Raw genomic sequence first — 19,398 nt, 5'->3', positions numbered from 1 at the left:
GTGAGGGGCATTCTTATCATCGTACAACATCATACATCATCTCATTTCGGCCAATCAGAATTTGCGTCCTCACCTTCGTCTTCAATGTTTACGTTACGCAAGGTTTGTGTTTACACAAACACTCAAAATTGTCCATTCATTGTCAATGGCATTTAATGTTTGTGTTAGGATAAAGTCCAAGAGTGTGTGTTAGCACACACACTAAAAGCTGGACATAGGAGGGGTTCAGTGTTGTCAGTCAGAGAACAGGTGGGGAGATACAACATCGCAGCAAGCCAAATGACGTCATGATGATGTTATGATGATGTCCTCCGGTGATGTTCAGGACGTTCAGGACAGAGCCATAGAGTAAGACAGTTACGACATTTAGGGGGCAGAAAACTGAGTGCTCGAGCGCTGTTCATGCAGCCTTGACAGTGACAAGCTGGAGTTTGAAATACATTGTTTTCAACTAGGGCGGAGCAAATAATATCTATTTTAGGCATGTGTGCAACATGACAACTGTTTTAAAGTATTGTACAGTGACAACTAAATCTCTGTAATGTTTATGTTGTACTATTACTAAAAAACGTTCTAAAATAAAGGGATTTAAGATCATTAAAGCTGGGCTGTTGCCTGAGTCCAGTGCATTCTGCCAACTTCCGGTCCAGGACTTTGTCACTGTTCGCTATGTAGAAGAGCCGCCATTGGACTGGCTCCATGAAGTGAACAGAGTTGTCGTAACTCTGTCTTAGGCCTACTCTATGGTTCAGGACTAGGCCAGATCACAGACCATATTAGGCCAAGCTAAAAAAGAGCCTGACCCAAAATAAATTGCAAAAGTAATCGTTCAAGGTTTTTTTATGATCCTTAGGTTCATCCAAATAACATATTACAAATAGAGTATTATATAAATTGTGGATCATATGGCCGTTTGTAGCCCAATGAGTGTTTTTCGTGCAAAACTAATGCTTGGAATGGATTCAGAATCATGAAAACACATTGACACATTATGTGCTTCTTAAGCATAATTCAAATTAGATATTGTTTGCCTTAGCCTATAGGTTTTTAATGGTACTCCAACTTTCAGCCCCTGAATTTAACATGATCCACAATTTATATCTATTTTTAATACGTTATTTTCCCCAGAAATAAATAATACAACTTATTCTGGGCTGTAGGCCTACTCTCAGGGACATTCCGTCTAGTGGGCAGAATTTATGTTGGTTGAAATCAGATGTGACTAGTCTTGGTTTCCAGGTCCTGACCGTGATTTGTTTACATTACTGATTGGTCCTTTAATCAAAATATGCATAAGACACCGTCACACCAATATAAAATGTCTTGGCAGCTAATATTAGCATTAGCTTTGCAAGGAAAATTCGAAATGAGCTGTAACTTTTAATGCCAGGCTTTCAGGCCTAACATTATGTCATACCGTAAATATGTTCATTAGAGCCTATAGTCTGTGACGCGAGGTTACTTTGAGCCTGTTGAATACTTTTTATGCTAAATGATCAAAGAACAAATTACCTTTCCCAGTATAGCCTACTTATTAACCAAATTGTACACTGAAACATTGAAATTGAACATTCGGTTCTTACCTTTTTGCCTGTAATGCATTCGTCACGTTTTCATCATCATGACAGCTGTGGTTGTAAAGCTGATTGGCTGCACAGTCCACTGTAGACCTCTTTTAATTTCAGTCTCAGAGTTGAGTCAACTTGAGTGAGAGTAAACAAGTGGATTATAATTAATGTCATTGGTTACATTACAACTTACAACCAATGTAGCAGATTTATTGAAGATATAGTCATAAAATAAATTCCTGTTAGATTTGTAATGGTGCCTATATTAGCATAGTTTTTATGCAATATGCACCCTATATGGGTTGGTACATATAGCACCTTAGCTTAGAGTCACCTCTTAAGATATCACTTAACCCCTTAAAGCCATAAACAATAAAAATCCACCCAAAAAATGTTTTATGGTAGGCTATTTCATGCAAAATACTTCTAAATGCATCAGTTTTTGCTTTCTACAGTGTTTATGAATGTGTATAGGCCTATGCACAATGTATTGATTGATGATGAATGCATTATTAATTCATGCATATTAAGCCCTTCATGCCCGAAAACCCCCAAATCCCATAACATATATCTTTGGTTTTCTATAAATGCATCAAATTTGCTTTCTATGTTTATTCATGAATGTGGATATGTACATGTATATTTTATTTCAGAACAGGGCATTTTTAGATATTAACCCCTTCATGCAAAACAGCAAAATACCATAAAATACAATTAATAAATTGTTATTTGGAAGTGGTCATGTCCACCACATCCCCTTTTCTATGAATTAACTCTTTCAGGCTTATCGTTAACATTCTACACTAAAACATCAACAGAACATTATGTGCATGCAACCACACACAGGTTTTCACTTACTTACAGCCATGCACACTTTTTAATTGCACGAATGTCATCTGGGGTGATTGGTAGGGCTCAGTGGCCTGATAGATCTGTCTTCTCAGTGGCCTGATAGATCTGTCTTTTTCCATCCAAACTGGGTCCCATGCTGGTGGAAGATGCCATCGACATTTTGCCACAACGCTGCTTAAAAGTGGGCTCTTAACATTCTCAATTCATGTTTGATGTGTTGGTGGTAGAGCAGCTACCTACGTTCTTTTCTCCCAGAATAGTAGTCTAGTTTCCTCCAGTTTCCTTAACGGAACAGGACCTGAAGGTCCAAATGGCATTTGGAAGGCCTAAAGATGAGGAGTGTGGAAATCAGACATGGGGGAAGACTTTGCAGTATCCCTATCCTCCTCTTCTCTCTTCAATCTCAATCTTGGAGCAAGACAACTCAGGGCCAAGGTCTTCAGGAATAACCTTGAAGCAAGAGGCTTCAAGGTTATTCAAATAATCCATCCTACACTGTGGCCGTACCTCATGAAGGTTATATGAACTGGTTGGTCCACCGACCATGCTCCAGCAATGGGTGGTGTCACATAAAAATACCTTTGAACATGTGGAGGTATAGCTTTTCAGGGAGTAGAAGCCATAACATCAGATGGAGAAGTCAGTCATCTCATGTTCAGACTAGATGTATGACATCAGCTATATTGCAATATGACTCAAGGCTCTTATAGGTCCTCTGCCTCTGGTCCATCTGCGATCACTATGTAGCACTAGCTCAGCCATCAACTGCAGGGCATGCACGCACATTCTGAAGGAACTTCTTTCCCATTCAACATCTTGGCAAAAACATCTGACAGGACACCAGAAAGCCCACTTTCAGCTAATAGTGAACCTATACTGTAGGCCTATACAGTATATAACAAAATCATCAAGGCATGCATAGCAGGAAAAGAGTTACACATGTATGAATTGTGGTTGTAATCTGTAGCCTACAGCAATGAAGTGACCATATTCATATAGCTGTAATAATTTAACGATTTACAAAATGCTACATTATTCAGCTTTATTAATTTCTGTGGAATAATATTTGTGTTCTATAGACCTGTATTATTTAATGGGGTTAAAGTACTCTGTCAATTCAAAACATTGAACATGACCATACTGTATGTATGAATACATCTTTATTTTATTAAATAGTACATTTTATTGGTATTGGCATTCCACTCATTTTCAACATTTTACTATGTCATTAATATACCTTAGAGCTGTTGTGTGGAAATAACTTAAAAAGTCCCCCCATTCTGTGTTTCCTAGAACTGGAGATCTGAAAAAAAAATTCTTCATACTTACAGTTCTAGGAAACACAGAATGGGGGTACTTTTTTGTTATTTCCACACAACAGCTCTAAGGTATATTAATGACATAGTAAAATGTTGAAAATGAGTGGAATGCCCCTTTTAGTATCATTGCATGAAATCTCATAATTCTAGTTTTGTGGGAAATGTTTGGCGCAAGATGCTCAAGATAGATGGCCTGAAAGGGTTAATGTGCAACCACCTGAAAAGACATATGCTATAGTTTCACTAATGCAGATTGTAGAAAGCAAATTTGATACATTTGACATAATTATTGTGCATACAATCTCAAAAGAGATAGTTTATGGAATTTGGGGATTTTCGGCAATACGTTGTGCATATATCCACTTTCATAAACACTGTAGAAAGCTAATTTGATGCATTTAGACCAAGTATTTTGCATGAAATGCCATACAACTCTATTTTGGGTGGATTTTTAGTGTTTAGGGCATTAAGGGGTTAATAACAAAAAATCACACCTGTGTGAAGTGAGGGGCGCTAATATATTAAAGTCTAACTCATGTTGATTAGGTGATGTAATGGTGATATAAAACAAATGGTGGAAACACAAACATTAAATACCATTAACAATAAAGAGACAATATGACGAAATGAGGCACATTATGACAAATTATGATAAATGTTCTCTTCATTGTCAATGGCGTTTACAAAACAAACATTGAACCAAAGACAAACATTAAATCTGTGTATAGAGAAAAATGCCCAAGGGATATCACTGTGCACCCTCTTGAATTCTTAAGAGGTGACCCCAAGCTACAAGAATCAGTTGAGAAAAAAAACCTTTACTGACGAAACCATGCACGTTTAGCCAAAAATCAGCCTTCCGCTCCCGGACTACTTCCTTTCTCTGACCAAAACACATGCCTATTCATTCTTGCCCGGGTACGAGCAGCATGCTATAAGAACTTGAAGAATCTGAGACTTGATATGCAGGTAGTATAGAAATCATAAAGAAAAAACCCTGAACAAGAATTTATTCAAATGTTTTCCCACATACTGTAGCACAACAAAATAGGGAATAAAAGGTAGCCAATGTAAATGTAATTTGTACTGCATGCCAAATAAAAAAATCAATTTAGGCATTTAGGACTCTTAATCCAGAGCGATTTACATAAAGCAAGGTCGACAAGGTACATCAAATGCATAGAAATAGTAATTTAATTTGATTGAGAATTTTATGTTTATGCTTTTCTTTTTATTGAACAAATAACAAACAAGCCCACACCTATTCGAAAGGATATACCAGTTTTATTTCAAACTTTCTCAGTAGGCTACTAAAATAGGACTTCTAAATTGTACTTTATTATTTAACTAAATGACACACCTTTAAATATCCTCATGATTCTTGTGCTGTACTAAAAGGCAGCCACGTGAAAGTTGTAGTATAGCTAACCCAATGGTGGACAACATACTTAAGCCAAAGTAGGCTATAGAAACTCCTGCTCAAATATTACTCAGCTAGCTAGTAGCAACAAAGTTGTTGTTTAAAATTGGCTGAGCTTCAAAAGTATAAATTACAAAGTGCATTTTCTTTTTAATATCAACCCACTGCTGTATAGAAATTTATACATACAAAAATATGTATACGTTTTCAGAAAGTTTTGAAAAATATCAAGGGAAAATAGCACGTCTACAGCCTCATGTGAGCTTGTAGATTGGCTATTTTCACTATATTTGAATTAGAAGCTATTAATTCAAATGTACTTTTTCCCTTCCTAGAAATGTTGTAGAGTCCAAAAGTACAATATTTGCCTTTGAAATGTAGTGTATCCAAAAATCCAAATGGTACTCAAATAAGGTACAGATACAGATTTTTTAAGTACAGTACTTAAGTAAAAGTGGCATAAACAGAGAAGAGGCAGAAGAGGCAGAAATACACAAGACTGGAATGTGGAACACAATGTCATCATGACTATCAAATATAAAAACCATGAAACCATAATTCAAGACAATAGGAGACTACTCAACAAATCTGTTTTCACACAGTTCATGGCATTTCTCAAGAGAATAAATGCAACCATAAAATAATATTTATCAAACAAGTCCATATCATGAAATTCCTCTCAGAGGGGAAATATATGTAAAACAACTTATACCGTATAAGCAGTATATACTGTACACACACACACACACACACACACACACACACAGTAGGGCACACTTGTCCTCATTTAAAAAACAATAGCAAAGTAGGCTAAAGGGTTAGTGTATTCTTGCAATATTTAGCCTGGTCTGACTTGGTCTTGGTTCTTGAGATATGCAAAGGACAGACATACACGCATACAGAGATCTGTAGAAGTAGACCGATTTGATGGATGATGTTGTGGATGCGCACAATTACTCCTATTCCGTTTAGCATTAGCTACAATTTGCATGTGGCAAAAACCAAACCTTGCACAGAAAAATCCTGAGTGTTATCCAAAGTGTACAAATGTGACAGATTTGTTCACTTTCTGAGTTAAATTAACATTCAGGATTTCATCTGGTCTATAGACTTTACTTGATTTGATGTACCTTCATTTATATTATCTATCTATCTATCTATCTATCTATCTATCTATCAAAGCACCGAAAAATGTCTGTCACTCTGTCTGTCTGTAGCCTACACTTCCTTATATTAACCTGACTCCGCCAGATGGGGCAGTAGAGAGTACTCTCTACTGCCCCATCTGGCGAACATCATTTGCTGTTCAGATATTCAGAACGGGTAAGGACTAGTTTATATATATTTTCCAGACTAGTGCTACTGTAGATTCAGTGGCTGAGGCTGCAGTGGTAAGTAGCATAACCATTCCCTGGATAGAGAGACAGCTCTTCACACTCTTGACACTGCCCGTTGTCAATTTCTGTGACGAAGGCAAATAGAAAAGGACAATTCATTAACACTCAAAACGTTTATTTAATAGAAAACAATGGTATTCCACAAAACGTCTCTTCGTTCACACCTGAGAATATGAGCTTTTCCTTCATAATATTGATATCGCGGCTGGACCTGCGCACCACCGTGCTCAGCATGATCTGCTCCGGGTTGTAGCTCTGCATGTTGCTCATTTTCCACCTGTCAGCACGCACGCACGCACACGCGCACACACACACACACACACACACACACACGCACACACACACACACACACACACACACACACACACACACACACACTCTCAGTTTTCATTTAATTCTATATGTACACTCTTAGGAGTAAGAGTGTTCTATTTGTACACTATTTGTATCCTAAGAGTGTACTATTTTTACGAGTGTACTATGTGTACAAACAAACAAACACAAAGATCGCCAGATTCTGAAAACTACCATGGCTGGAATACACAACACAGTGTGACGGTGACCCAGTGCCAAAAAGAATGGTCACCAAAATAAAACATATGAGGGAACTGTGCACGTTGACACTGGGGCGTTCGGGCAGAATGAGCACAAGGAGGACGAACAAGGAGGCAGCAAACCAAGGCCAAGGCCAGTCCCACCAGTTACCTGATCATATGATAGCTGACAGATGCCAGGGGCAGCAGAAAGAGGTTGCATGCAGATCAGGCAGAGCAGAGGACAAAGTAGGATGAAAGGGGAGAAGGGCGTGAGAGAAAGAGAGAGAGAGAGACAGCGAGAGAGAGGATGAGAGTGAGAGCGTACGATGGAGCAACAAAAAAATAGAAAGAAAATTAGAAACGAGAGGACAAAAGGCAGTAAGGTCAAGAAAGAGAAATGTGGGGTAGTGAGAGAGAAACCGCAAAGCATGACAGTCAATATAGAGAGACAGCAGACTCCATACGTCTTTGGTATTATGTGGTACGGCCAAAAATACCTATAAAACACATTGTGCTGCAAGGTCAGGCTTTCAGCAAATCCAACTTATGGCATTGCAAATTTGGAGAATACCTATAAAAATAGCATCCACTACGATGGAGTAGACACTAGACACAATGTGTGAAAAGCTATGTCTAACTTATTATTTAATTAATCACATTCATCTAGACCAAATAATTTATTTTAAGAACCACATTTCTGTGCAATCATCCTAAACGTTATACAATTTGGAATGAGTCAGCCCCTTGAACAAGCCTGTGACTGAATCTCCAATATGGTGGGCGGCAAAGAAGAAGCTCTCTCTTTTCTATAACAAGACCAGAGCTGCAGTTGTCGCATACTGTATGTGGCTTATGCGCATTATAGCCTACCTAAAATGAAATGGTGTTTTCTTACCATCACTAAATTGAGAGAACATGAATATGAGGTTCACTCGTCGTTTTACAGGTTTTAGTTTGTACCTCAGGGTGAGTTCTGTTCCTGTTTTTACAGGTGAAAATGGTACTGTATAAATTGATTTCTCATTTAATTATGAATCAATTGTGAATCTAGTCTCACACAAACAGTTACATAGCTTGTAGAACAACTAGACAAAACAAAACTGTGCTATTAATTGGATATACGCCATATATGTGCATTGTGCAATGTGCATATTTATGTCTGCAAACATCAACACTCACTGTCCCAACAAAACTACGACTTACTTTTTAAAAGCGGATATTACTAGGACTATGGCGATGGAGACGAGGTCTGATGCAATCCAGATATACTTGTATGCTTGCTGGCTCTGCAACATAGAGAGGGAAAGAGAAAGGTTGAGTATTACCATGCACACCACTAGAGGACACTATTCCCACATCCTGTACTCGTGAGCCCAGCACAAGGCACTACAGACTATGAATGAGGATGTGGGACAGCTGCTTTCTAGCCCGAGTTGTGTGTCCTTGTCCCATGCTGTGAATTGTGTGTGACTGTGTTCCAGTGTCCCGTTGCACTCCTTCAGCACCACGCTGCGCTCCAGCCTGCCGCTGGGCTGCCTCACATCTTTCTGTGCCCTTGCCCTCGAGTCTCGCTGTGCCCTCGTCACTCTCTGTCCTCTCTCCTGCTGTACTGTACGCTGTCTTTCTGTGTGCCCTTGTCTTTATTACGGCAGTGTCAGAGGAAAAGAAAGAGGGAGGCACTGTTTACCATGAGCCAGATGGGGTAAGGCACCTTTCGGAGGACTTGAGGGGCATCGGAGGAGACGGAAGGCACCCCACTGCACCACAGAATGGAGTAGAGCCAGGGTTCATTCACTGGGTACACAGTCACGCTCACATTATTGGCCAGATACGCCCTGAGGGAAGAAAAATAAATGCAGTGTAACATCATGACTGTCCCATCAGCATGTATAATAATAGCATTGTAGTTTGTGCACCTAACCAACTCTGTACCCATGTGTAGCTTCAAAAACAGTGATCAACCCGAACCCATGCATTCTTACTATGATAAAGCTACAACACACAAGCACCCGCTTACATCATACATCATTTTTTCCCCTTCTTCCTTTTTCACATTGAAGTAGAAGACGACAATGACACCTAACAGCTGGTGTTGGTGCTTACTCTATGTCTTTGTGGCTGGTTTTGCTGTAGTGAAGGGTGAGGCTAGTGATGCCCCTCTGTTTTATCTCCTCCATTGACAGCTTGTCATTGCTGGTCTGCTGCAGCCCACGGACTCTCCCCCTATCCGTGTCAGGATTCCAAGTTGTCTAGGAGATAATATGCACTGTTACTCTTTAAAAGGGCATGTTTTTTTTAGTAATTGAACCATAAAACTGAACAAATTATAAAGCAATGGAAATGTTTTAAAAAAAAATATATATATATATATATATATATATATATATATATATATATATATATATATATATATTTATTGGCCATATTAATTTTGCTCTTACTTTAAACTCAGGAGGTTGGGAGGGGGACCCTCGTTCCACATACCGAGATTCAAGTAAAAGCAAAATGCAGTGAGAATGTGGTCAATTAAAGCAGTGGTTTCAAATAGGTTCTTGTCAAGGACCCCCAAATTGACCCCCATCTGAAAACATGTTTTTGCCAGGGACCCCCATGATCCAAAATGTTCAAATTATTCAGAAAATGTTTTCAATGGTGAGCTTGTAGATCGGCTATTTTCAAATAACCGATTAAAGAAATTAAACTGATTTGAACTAAATTAGCTAAAGTAGCTGGGGCGACTCCCTGGAACCCCATCAAGGACCCAATTTGAGAACCACTGAATTAAAGGATGTGAATGCATCATTGGAGAGACCTACAGTTCTCACCCTCTTCGGGGAGATGCCTGCCCTCTGGACGGCCCACAGTGTGTCCATGAACCAGTTGCGCTGGCGCGGGTGCTCAGGGGGGGGACTGCGGATGGTGAGAAGAGCCGAGCGGTTGGCCCTGGATGCCACACGCAGCATCTCCACCAGACTGCATACCGTTTGGTTCCCTATTTTGTTTCGATCCCTCTGTGTCAGGGAACGGACTGTCCAGTAGGGGTCACTCTGAAGGCAGGAAGGGAAATGGACTGTGAGACAGGAGTGTGTGTATGTGTGTGTGCGTGCGTGTGTGCGTATGTGTGTGGATGGATGGGAGAAAAGACAGACTCACAGACAGAGCCATGGAAAAGGAGACGAAGACATGAAAGGGCTAAGGGCCCCTTCAGCAACTAGATAATGATGAAGTGCTGTCATACTATTTGTAATAGGGGAAAGGTGAGGCAAGTTCAAATACCTTCAAAAACCACTGGCCCGCATTTAGAGACCGTATCTCAGTCCAGTTGAAGAGCGAAGCGTCGTCATACTGCCTGGCTGGAAAGACCTTTGTGACATCAGTGGTTCTCCTCAAGGTACGGTCCCGCATCAAGAAGGGAACCCCATCCACACTGGGAGAAGGGAACAAACTTATTACAACATTAGGTATCTCACTTGTTGTTAAGTATTTTCTCCTTTTATCGAGTAATATAATGTAAGAAGGAATTAATTGACCTATAATGTGTTTACTTATTTGTATATTTGGATCACCATTAGTAGCTACTAGAAGTAGCAGCTATTCTTTCTGGGGTCCATTTAAAACCAACATATGCATAAACACAAACAACATGAAACAATGGAAAATGGAAAACGTTTGTGTACTTATATCAAAGCAAAGACCATCCAACTTTATTCTATCTATGTGCATTTTGTGAGGTGGTTTGGATAGTCAACTTAATGTTAAGAACATTATGACTTTCTTTGTGACCGAACACCAAGACATAATGTGAAGTCATTCGAGTACAAACTCAACTAAGTGTTAAATATTACAAGATTATTATATTATTTATGTATAGTTAATAACCTGATATGTATAGTTAATAACCTGATAGCGACATCTGCCTCGAGGGAGCTTGCCCCCTGCTGTAGAGCTCTGTTGAAAGACAAGACAGTATTCTCTGGAGCCAGCTGCAGCAGACATACAGAGACGAGAGTGGAAGTCACAGGTGAGGTGAGACATATTAGAGCTACATTAATACTTATTAAAAAGGGAAAAAAACACATACACCACCGTTAAGGTGAAATGATAGCAATAGAAATGAGCATTAAAAATAGTAGTAGATGGTTAATCACAAATGCACTGGTCTGTACTACCCAACATACATGTTAATCCTACAAATACATAAAGATGGTGGGTGTACTGAAAAGTATTTTGTATTGAATCTGTCAGCTTTTAAAACCACAAACCTTTGGTCTACATATATAATCATATTCATATAAAAAGAAGAGAGAGAGAGAGAGAGAGAGAGAGAGAGAGAGTGTCAGACAGAGAGAGGGGGAGAGCGGGGGGAGAGAGAGAGACAGAGAGAGTGTTTGTTTGTCTACAGTACATGTAGTGAAGTGGAACAGTATTTGCTTATCTGGCTGGCTGGCTGTGAAGCAGCAGTTCGGTGCGTTTACTTTCTAGTCTAAAATCCTAAATTCCTAATACAGTGGTCTTATGTGGCTGGTCTGATGGCATATTTATACATATACTGTACATCAAGTTATGCAGAATACACCATTTTAACTCCACAACAAGTACTTCTTATAAGGCCATCTATAGAACCATGTTGTTTTGATGCCAGTTTCCCCATTTATTTCAACATTTTAAAACAAAACAGGGAGTCAGATCTCACCATAGGTGCTCCCCGTCTTCCAATGACCTCAGGCTGAGGTTTGAGGCTGTCATGTTCCATGATGCAGGGGCAGTTGAAGGTGAGCGGTGCTAAACAGACCACTAGGAGGATGGCTATGTAGACCAGCACCACAGCCACTTGAAAATCTAACAGGGAGGAGGACCTCACAGTTAGATCCACACAAAAACGGAGTTATATTATGTAACCCAGTTTTGGGGATATATTAGACAGTTATTAGGTTTGGTTGCCAATGCATTCTTCCTCCCAGCTCATCATATTTCAATGCTTCGTCAGGGATCTTTCGTGTCCGATGCTGACTATGACATTTTGCATATCATGTTAACAATAACAGATCAAAACCGATCCCTATCAGCATGCAACTTGGACTGCGTTGAGTCAGCAGAAGCGAGCTTCACCCTTGCTTCAAGTGGCACGCCCGTCCTTCTTTTCAGACTAGTTTTCAGTGTTTTTAATGGCAACATTGCCCTGTTCTGAATCAGGTCTGCATCATACCCTGAAAGTTGAATAATGACCTAGTACTAGTGCATTAAAGGTGCTGCCGGCCTGGGCCGTGGCTCAGCGGTCCAGGCACCTTGGCTGGCAGTGTGCCGCGGGTTCGACCCCCAATCCCGACGGCCCTTACTGCATGTCACTCCCCCATTTCCTGTCAGCCTACTGTCTGTCCCTCTATAAAAAATATAAAATAAAGGCGAAAGCCGCAAAAAAAAAACATTTAAAAAAAAAGGTGCTGCCAAGGGACTGACCCATTGGTTTGAAATAGAATTGAAATAGACTTACTGGAGCTCCTCTTATGGGCCACATATCCAGCCACCAACCAGCCCATAGCTGTGACAGCTACTAGGGCTCCTATGTGCAGGAAAGGTGCAGTGAACTGCACATAAAACACAGACAAACACATGAATTGAAAGAGGAAAATAGTAATTAGGAAATGTGAGAAATTCAAGTTTAACAAGCATGGGTCTTCCCATGCTGGCACCTACAACAATGGAAAAACTGTGTATCCTGGCAGATACACATACACGTTATAAGTCCAGCATAGTTTGTTTAATGATTATTATACACAGTCAAATTCTTACAGGAAATTATTTAGTGTTTAAAGACCAACCTGTAGAGATATAAGGACGATGTCCCACTCATCACCCCAAATATCATCGATGGACACCACACCTGAGATAGTGGTTAGCAGAGTGGCCAGCACTCCAATCTGAAGTGGCAAGACACAAATGCCTTGTTACCTGATATCAGAATTGTTTTGCGGAGCAATATCAAAGCATAGAAGGGAAATATGATTGAATGTACCTTGTGAACCCAATAGAGGTTTAGCTGCTGCCCCAGTGAAATATGAAAAAGTGCTAAAATCTGCAATGTTAAGAACAAACAGAATAGCTTATGTTATCCATTTAAAAAAACACACACACACACACACACACACACACACACACACACACACACACACACACACACACACACACACACACACACACACACACACACACACACACACACACACACACACACACACACACACACACACACACACACACACACACACACACACACACACACACACACACACATTTAGGAGAACGAAAACCCACCTACCATTAAGAATGTAATGTAACTGAATCCAACAGCGGTGGACACAACGATGGGGACAGTCTCATCCCTCCATTCTCCAGACCGGTTGTACAATGACCTGCAATATCAGACAGGGATGATTTGATGAATGCTAAAACAATATATCATGAGATGCTAGTTTTATCTCAACAATGAGGCCTGATTTAAAGGGACATACATGCTGTTAATGTGCATTTCAGTTAATTGTTGACGTGTTCCACTGTTCCTACAAATCTCATGATGTAGTCTAGTGACAAGCAAGGGGCCGTCATGCCCATATTGTCTATGAACGTCACTGCATCAACCTCATCATGCCATCATCAGCATCATATAGTTGCTGTCAGGTGAAAACCTTGAATGTCCAAGACGGCTACTTTTCAGGAAATGGAAAAAAGAACCTGTGTTCCAGGAGTCCAATGTAGTTATTATTTAGTCACAAGCTTTAATTAATTACTTTTATTAATGACTTATATTGGTTCAATATTTATAAAACATTCAAAGAAAACATTACTCCAAGACCTCCGTGTCTTGGTGCTGAGCCAAACTGTAAGGGTACTGTATCTGCTGTGAGCCCCCATTTTGTTTTCAATATTTATAAAACCCACAGACACACTTAACCACCTGAGCTTGTAGAACCTTTTCATTATAGTTGTGCCATGTATTAGAAGTACGGCATTAATTTATGAGAAGGAAAAAAAAGGCGTAAAAGGTTTAAATATGGAGATACATAGTTTCTGCCCGACAGCGTCATATTATCTGAAGTACAGACCACTATTTTGGCGTAGACAAAGCAAACAAAGCCACCAAGGTTAGTGACTAAAGACCAGAAAGTATGGGGTGTAGTTTTCACAACTAGAGTGAATTTTTCAGCTTAACCTCCATGGCATTTCAGAGACACGTGGAAGACTGCTCAGTTTTATGTCTGCTAATTGAACATTAGCCCTACAACAACAAATACATGAAAGTTGCGTCCCTATAACCTGTTAAAACCGGGAAAGCATCTGTATCGTTTTAGATAAATTGCAAAAATACAAGCTCACAGCGAGTTGTTTTTGTTAATAATAATTTTGGGATGTAATAGATCCCATTATTGATCGGGAGGGAATTGTTAACGGATGATGTTGGGAAGTTGGGTTGGGCACAAAATTAATATTATTATTAGGCAAGTGGTCTGGGAAGCATTCCCTGGGGGGAAGCATTCCCTGGGACTCCCATATATGTGTGGCACATAAATGTGTGGCACACAAATCAACTGCAAGCCAGTGAGGAGCAGTGGGCTATCGGACAGACAGACTTTTGCTTAATTATCATAGGATACAGTATATGTGAGATGAATTCACACTCAATGTTTTCTAATTTCATTTACAAGAAGAAATCCCCATCTCCTTTAATTTGTAGTTAGATGACTGACTTACCAGTTGAACTCATTGTAATCGTTTTGGGCCACCAACCAGAAGTAGACCCAGAACAGCAGCAGGAGGAAAGAGCTGCACAGGATAGAGAACCATGCACACTCCCACTGTAGAGCAAAACACACAATTTGTACATGCTAGGCAATGGGCATTTAGCTTTTTACCTGACTTTAAGCACTCACAATGAATGAGCAGTTTCTTCTGGACAACTACAAAGCGAAAGTGCACTAACTATATTTTGGGACACAATAGGCTCTTTGGCTTTGTAGGGCATTACTGTACAGTAGAAATATTTGATTGATCCAAAAAGCGGGAATTAATTCCTCCGTCCGCTAACACAGCCACATGCAACGGAAACCACACAGTGAATGACGACCAATGTCCAACAGAGGAGGGTACAGGACAATGGTGGATTAACACACATTATGGTGTGACCCCCAGTGACTTGAGCTGACGGTGCTCAAATTCTCATAATGAGAAAATTATTCCACAAATGTCACCCTGCTCGAATATACATACATTCTCTTGCACTGTATTTGCACTAATGTACACAGTAACATCCAATGTAAATTTTCGCTACAAGTGTTGACACTATTGGTATCTCAAATAGATGACTTAAGAGTTTCTCTTCGCTTTGCTCATTAACTAAGCCTTTTAACCCCTCATCTGTCCTCTGACATGACATGTGGGGCAAAGGTTTTGAGGAGAGAGTGTGCACTGTACACGGATACTTTGCCTTCAGTAATTAACAGGATTAGAGGTTAACGCCACATGGGAAGGTGGGAACCAGTGAGAGGCTCAAATCTCTGTTGAGCTCTGATCAGCTTTGCACCACACCACGCCTCAGCTAACCACACCTCAGGCTAATATTAGAGGCAGGACGATAATGAACGAAGGACTGCTCATAGCAGATAGGTTTCGTAAAAGGGAGGTATTGTAAAGAATTTAGAAAATAAACTTGGTGAGGCTGTAGACATCATCGAAAACAGTAACATTTGATACTATCTTTATCTGGAGCGGCAGTGGCTCTGGAGGTAGAGTTCCCGGTTAAATTCCTGGCTTTGTGATAGTGTCCTTGAGCAAGACATTTAACTGCTAGTCCTAGCTGCTCCAGATGAGCAGGTCTGTGCCGACATGGTTTCCTACACCATTCTTATGTGTGTGTGAATGGGTGAATGTAATGCACATTGTAAATCACTTTGAAAAAATGTGCTATATTAATAAACATACAGTACATTTATCTCTGGGACCCCAATCTACTTGGAATAAATGTGTTAATTTTACTCTGAGAGGGTACAAATGGAAGTAAATTGAACCTTACAGGTTACACCCATAATGGCCTATTTCGTTCCTAACTATCATTCATTTAGCTGAGGGGGTTCCATAATATCCCCTCAAAAAGTGGTTCCCTGGAACCCCCTCAATGACTCCAGGGGGTCTCCGGATACCACGCTGCGAACGTGTAATTAATGAAGCTACTGAACATAATGATGGATTGAGGACATACTGTGATTACAAATACTATACTCTCTATGACAACAAATAAGGCTGTTTACAAATACTATAATCTCTATGACAACAAATAGGGGGTGTTTTTAAATGGTTTAGAAAAGGTCTGGTGAATCTACGTATGAGGCAACTGGCTAGAGTGACATCGTGAATCTCACCTCACTCAACTGAAATCACGGGGCATGCTGAGAAACGTATCTGAGAATGTATCTAACTATTAATTAAGATCATGTTACTAACTAGAAATTATTGTTCCTGAAGAAACAATGTGGGCTCGCTGCAAGCCAACACATTGTAGTATAAATAGCAGTGTTAGTCCAACTAGCCAAACAACCAATGCTGCAAAATCTTTAATCACTGAATGACTAGTCAGTCAGTCAGTCAGTCAGTCAGTCAGAGACATTATGTGTACAGGGTTGAGTGACTCACGTGTTCAATTGAAAATACAACTAAAATAAAAAAGTTGGCAAATAGTGCATTTCTTCACTCCACAACACTGCGCTCAGTGCTGACACCGCTGGTTGGGAGTGAGGATTTGCGCAGCAGAACATCAATTGAACATTAGTCAGCATGCCGACTTCAACATGAAGTTGAACCATCACAAACCCTAACTCCCTTATTTTGCCAAACAGACAGACAGATAACTTAATCTAAACTGCAGGCATGGTTTTCCTTTCCTATGGTACTACATCAACACAGCATGGAATTGTGGACAAAATCTTTGAGGTAAATGTCATCAAATGGTGGTCCGTGGCTCAAATGACGAATAAATAATGGACCCCGAATATGAAAAATGTTGAAAACCACTGCTCTATAGCAATGATTACTATCAGCATATTTTGCTATATAACACTTATTTTAACCAAAGAAAATCACTTGCCTAAATATTAAATTGGTATCACATTTCTGAAAATGTTATCCCCAAATTGAATAGCTATAGCACCCAGCAGCACCACCACAGTTGCCCATCCTTACAAAAACCCATGAGCTGCATGGAGGCCTGACTAACTGTTCGAATAGTCTGCTCCTTGTCAACAAGAACAGGGAAGCACTGAGCGTAAACACGACCAGTTCAGAAAGAAAGGAATATTGTCCTCAATAACGGGATGAGTCAGTAGGCTGCTTAATCAATCAATCAATCAATCAATCAATCAATGCTTTATTTCACCCAGGGAGATCCATATTACAGATGAATAAAAAACATACAAAACAGTATAAATCACATACAGTACAGTAGAAAAACTAGAAAAAGTGCCCTTCTGGGCACAGGTCTCCACCAGGAGGATAGGAGTGTGTGTGTGATGTTTGGCAAAATGTTTAGGAGCAATATAAACGTGTGTGTGTGTGTGTGTGACGCGGCTTGGCCTGTTGTAGCGCCACCATGAGGCTGACTTGAAAACTGTCAAGTGGCATTTCTTCCAAAGCCTAGTGGGAATATGCATGCACAGTTTCACCACAATCGGACGCTGCGTTGAGTAGTTGTGGCGATTTGTACAAAACGGGCTACTCCTGAAAAGTTTAGAAGCCAATTGTAGCCAATGAGGGTGGATTATGAGAAATCAAACAAACCCGTCTTGATCACATGACTATGAAGAGCATGTGTATCGATTTGCGTGAAATTTGGATAAAATCTGAAGGAGTAATATTAGAAAATGTGTTTTACATATGTCGGCACTATAAAGAGCAGATGTGAAAAATTACAGGCAAAGGTTTTTCCTTGGCCTCTAGGGAGTTGGCATACAAAGTTATCCACAGATCCGTGCAGTTAGAGGTAAAAACACTTTTCGGCCAGTTATAGCGCCACTATGAGGCTGAGTTGAAAATGTTCATGTGGCATTTCTTCCTCGGCCTAGTGGGAATGTGCGTGCACAATTCCACGGAAATCACATGATGTGTTCATGATTTGCAGCATTTTGTTTGAAACTGAGCACTCCCGCGAACTTTGAGGCCAATCTTAGCCAATCAGGATGGAGTCTGAGAAATCTGAAAGACCCGTTTCGTTGAATGGCTCTAGAGAGACTGTGTACCAATTTGCGTGATGTTTGGACAAAATCTGTAGGTGTACCGTCCAAAAACTTGTTTTGCACAAATCGGCCTACTGGTGGCACTATAACAGGCCGTTCGCCCGGGTTAACGGTGCCGGAGATTAGCTGTTCACAGACGGAAGGACGGAGGGACGGACGGACGGATACACACACACACACACACACGGACGGAGTGCAAAACATACTCTCTCCCCATGCCTTCGGCCTGGTGGAGACAATAAATAAAAAAAACAGGTTTTCAGTGTCTAATTTGGAAGAGAATCTATACAAACTGAATACAGGGTCACAGCAGTAATGATGTCATTTTCTGACTCAATTGCTCTGCACATAAATTTATACATCATGTTTCTTAACACTTCAGGGCAAGTTATGACAAATAGAACTTGGGTCCACTTGGGTCCAAACAAACAACATTTCAGTACATGATTACTAGTGGCCAACTACATAATGCTTTGTAAATAGGGAAAGAAGGGGAGAGACAGCTTTGTGCTTGGATATTTTTCCCCTTGGTAAGCACATCATTCCCAGTTCACACATCCCGTAAATGGACTAATTTATGGTTGGCCCACTCTTTGTACTAACAGGACTGATCTAGTTTTGGCTCTGGGCTCACAGTTTGTGTCAAACACAGCTGGGTGTCTGGCTGAAATGGCTCTGAGCAAAGGATCTCAACACCACACTGACTCTGGCTTTTTACGGTGTAGCTCTGTAAGAGATGGTCAGTGGCAATGTTTAGACCCCAGATTCTTTCCCAGAGTATACTGTATGGTCAAGTCAAAATAATTCTTTGGGGTTCAGGATGGGTTACAACTTTAAGGGTTTCATTTAAATCAGCCGTATTTCACTTTGGAAGCAGTGATTTGGTTTTCTATTGAACAGCTCAATCTGTTTTTATTATTTTTGTTTCAGAACAAGCAGATCATCTTGGGCAGTACAGTACAATGTTTTGAACACTACTCAAAACATTGTACACTACAGTCCAAACGAGAGGGATCCCCTGGTATAGCA

The 19,398-nt window shown here is 40.2% G+C and overlaps 1 protein-coding gene across 5 annotated transcripts in view; it reads right to left on the bottom strand.

Moving 5' to 3' along the window:
• Positions 1-4,981: 4,981 nt before the first annotated feature.
• Positions 4,982-19,398, bottom strand: part of gdpd5a (glycerophosphodiester phosphodiesterase domain containing 5a) — a 30,547-nt gene continuing 16,130 nt past the window's right edge. For 2 of the 5 annotated variants that reach the window (XM_079507219.1, XM_079507218.1), the window contains exons 3-16: positions 14,840-14,943; positions 13,410-13,503; positions 13,107-13,166; positions 12,913-13,011; positions 12,585-12,678; positions 11,787-11,932; positions 10,994-11,076; positions 10,370-10,520; positions 9,910-10,140; positions 9,197-9,342; positions 8,781-8,928; positions 8,297-8,379; positions 6,721-6,833; positions 4,982-6,621 (exon numbers count right to left, since the gene is read on the bottom strand). In XM_079507219.1, the coding sequence (XP_079363345.1) occupies positions 6,530-6,621; positions 6,721-6,833; positions 8,297-8,379; positions 8,781-8,928; positions 9,197-9,342; positions 9,910-10,140; positions 10,370-10,520; positions 10,994-11,076; positions 11,787-11,932; positions 12,585-12,678; positions 12,913-13,011; positions 13,107-13,166; positions 13,410-13,503; positions 14,840-14,943 (1,644 nt within the window). In that variant the 3' untranslated portion in view covers positions 4,982-6,529. Of the gene's footprint in view, positions 6,622-6,699; positions 6,834-8,296; positions 8,380-8,780; positions 8,929-9,196; positions 9,343-9,909; positions 10,141-10,369; positions 10,521-10,993; positions 11,077-11,786; positions 11,933-12,584; positions 12,679-12,912; positions 13,012-13,106; positions 13,167-13,409; positions 13,504-14,839; positions 14,944-19,398 lie in introns of all 5 variants that reach the window. The other 3 variants (XM_079507221.1, XM_079507220.1, XM_079507222.1) reach the window with 3 other exon arrangements.

Source organism: Electrona antarctica (assembly GCF_951216825.1).
Source record: "Electrona antarctica genome assembly, chromosome: 8".
Classification (NCBI taxonomy): Eukaryota; Metazoa; Chordata; class Actinopteri; order Myctophiformes; family Myctophidae; genus Electrona; species Electrona antarctica.
The sequence above is the reverse complement of the archived record's forward strand: the minus strand, read 5'-3'. Positions and strand labels throughout refer to the sequence as shown.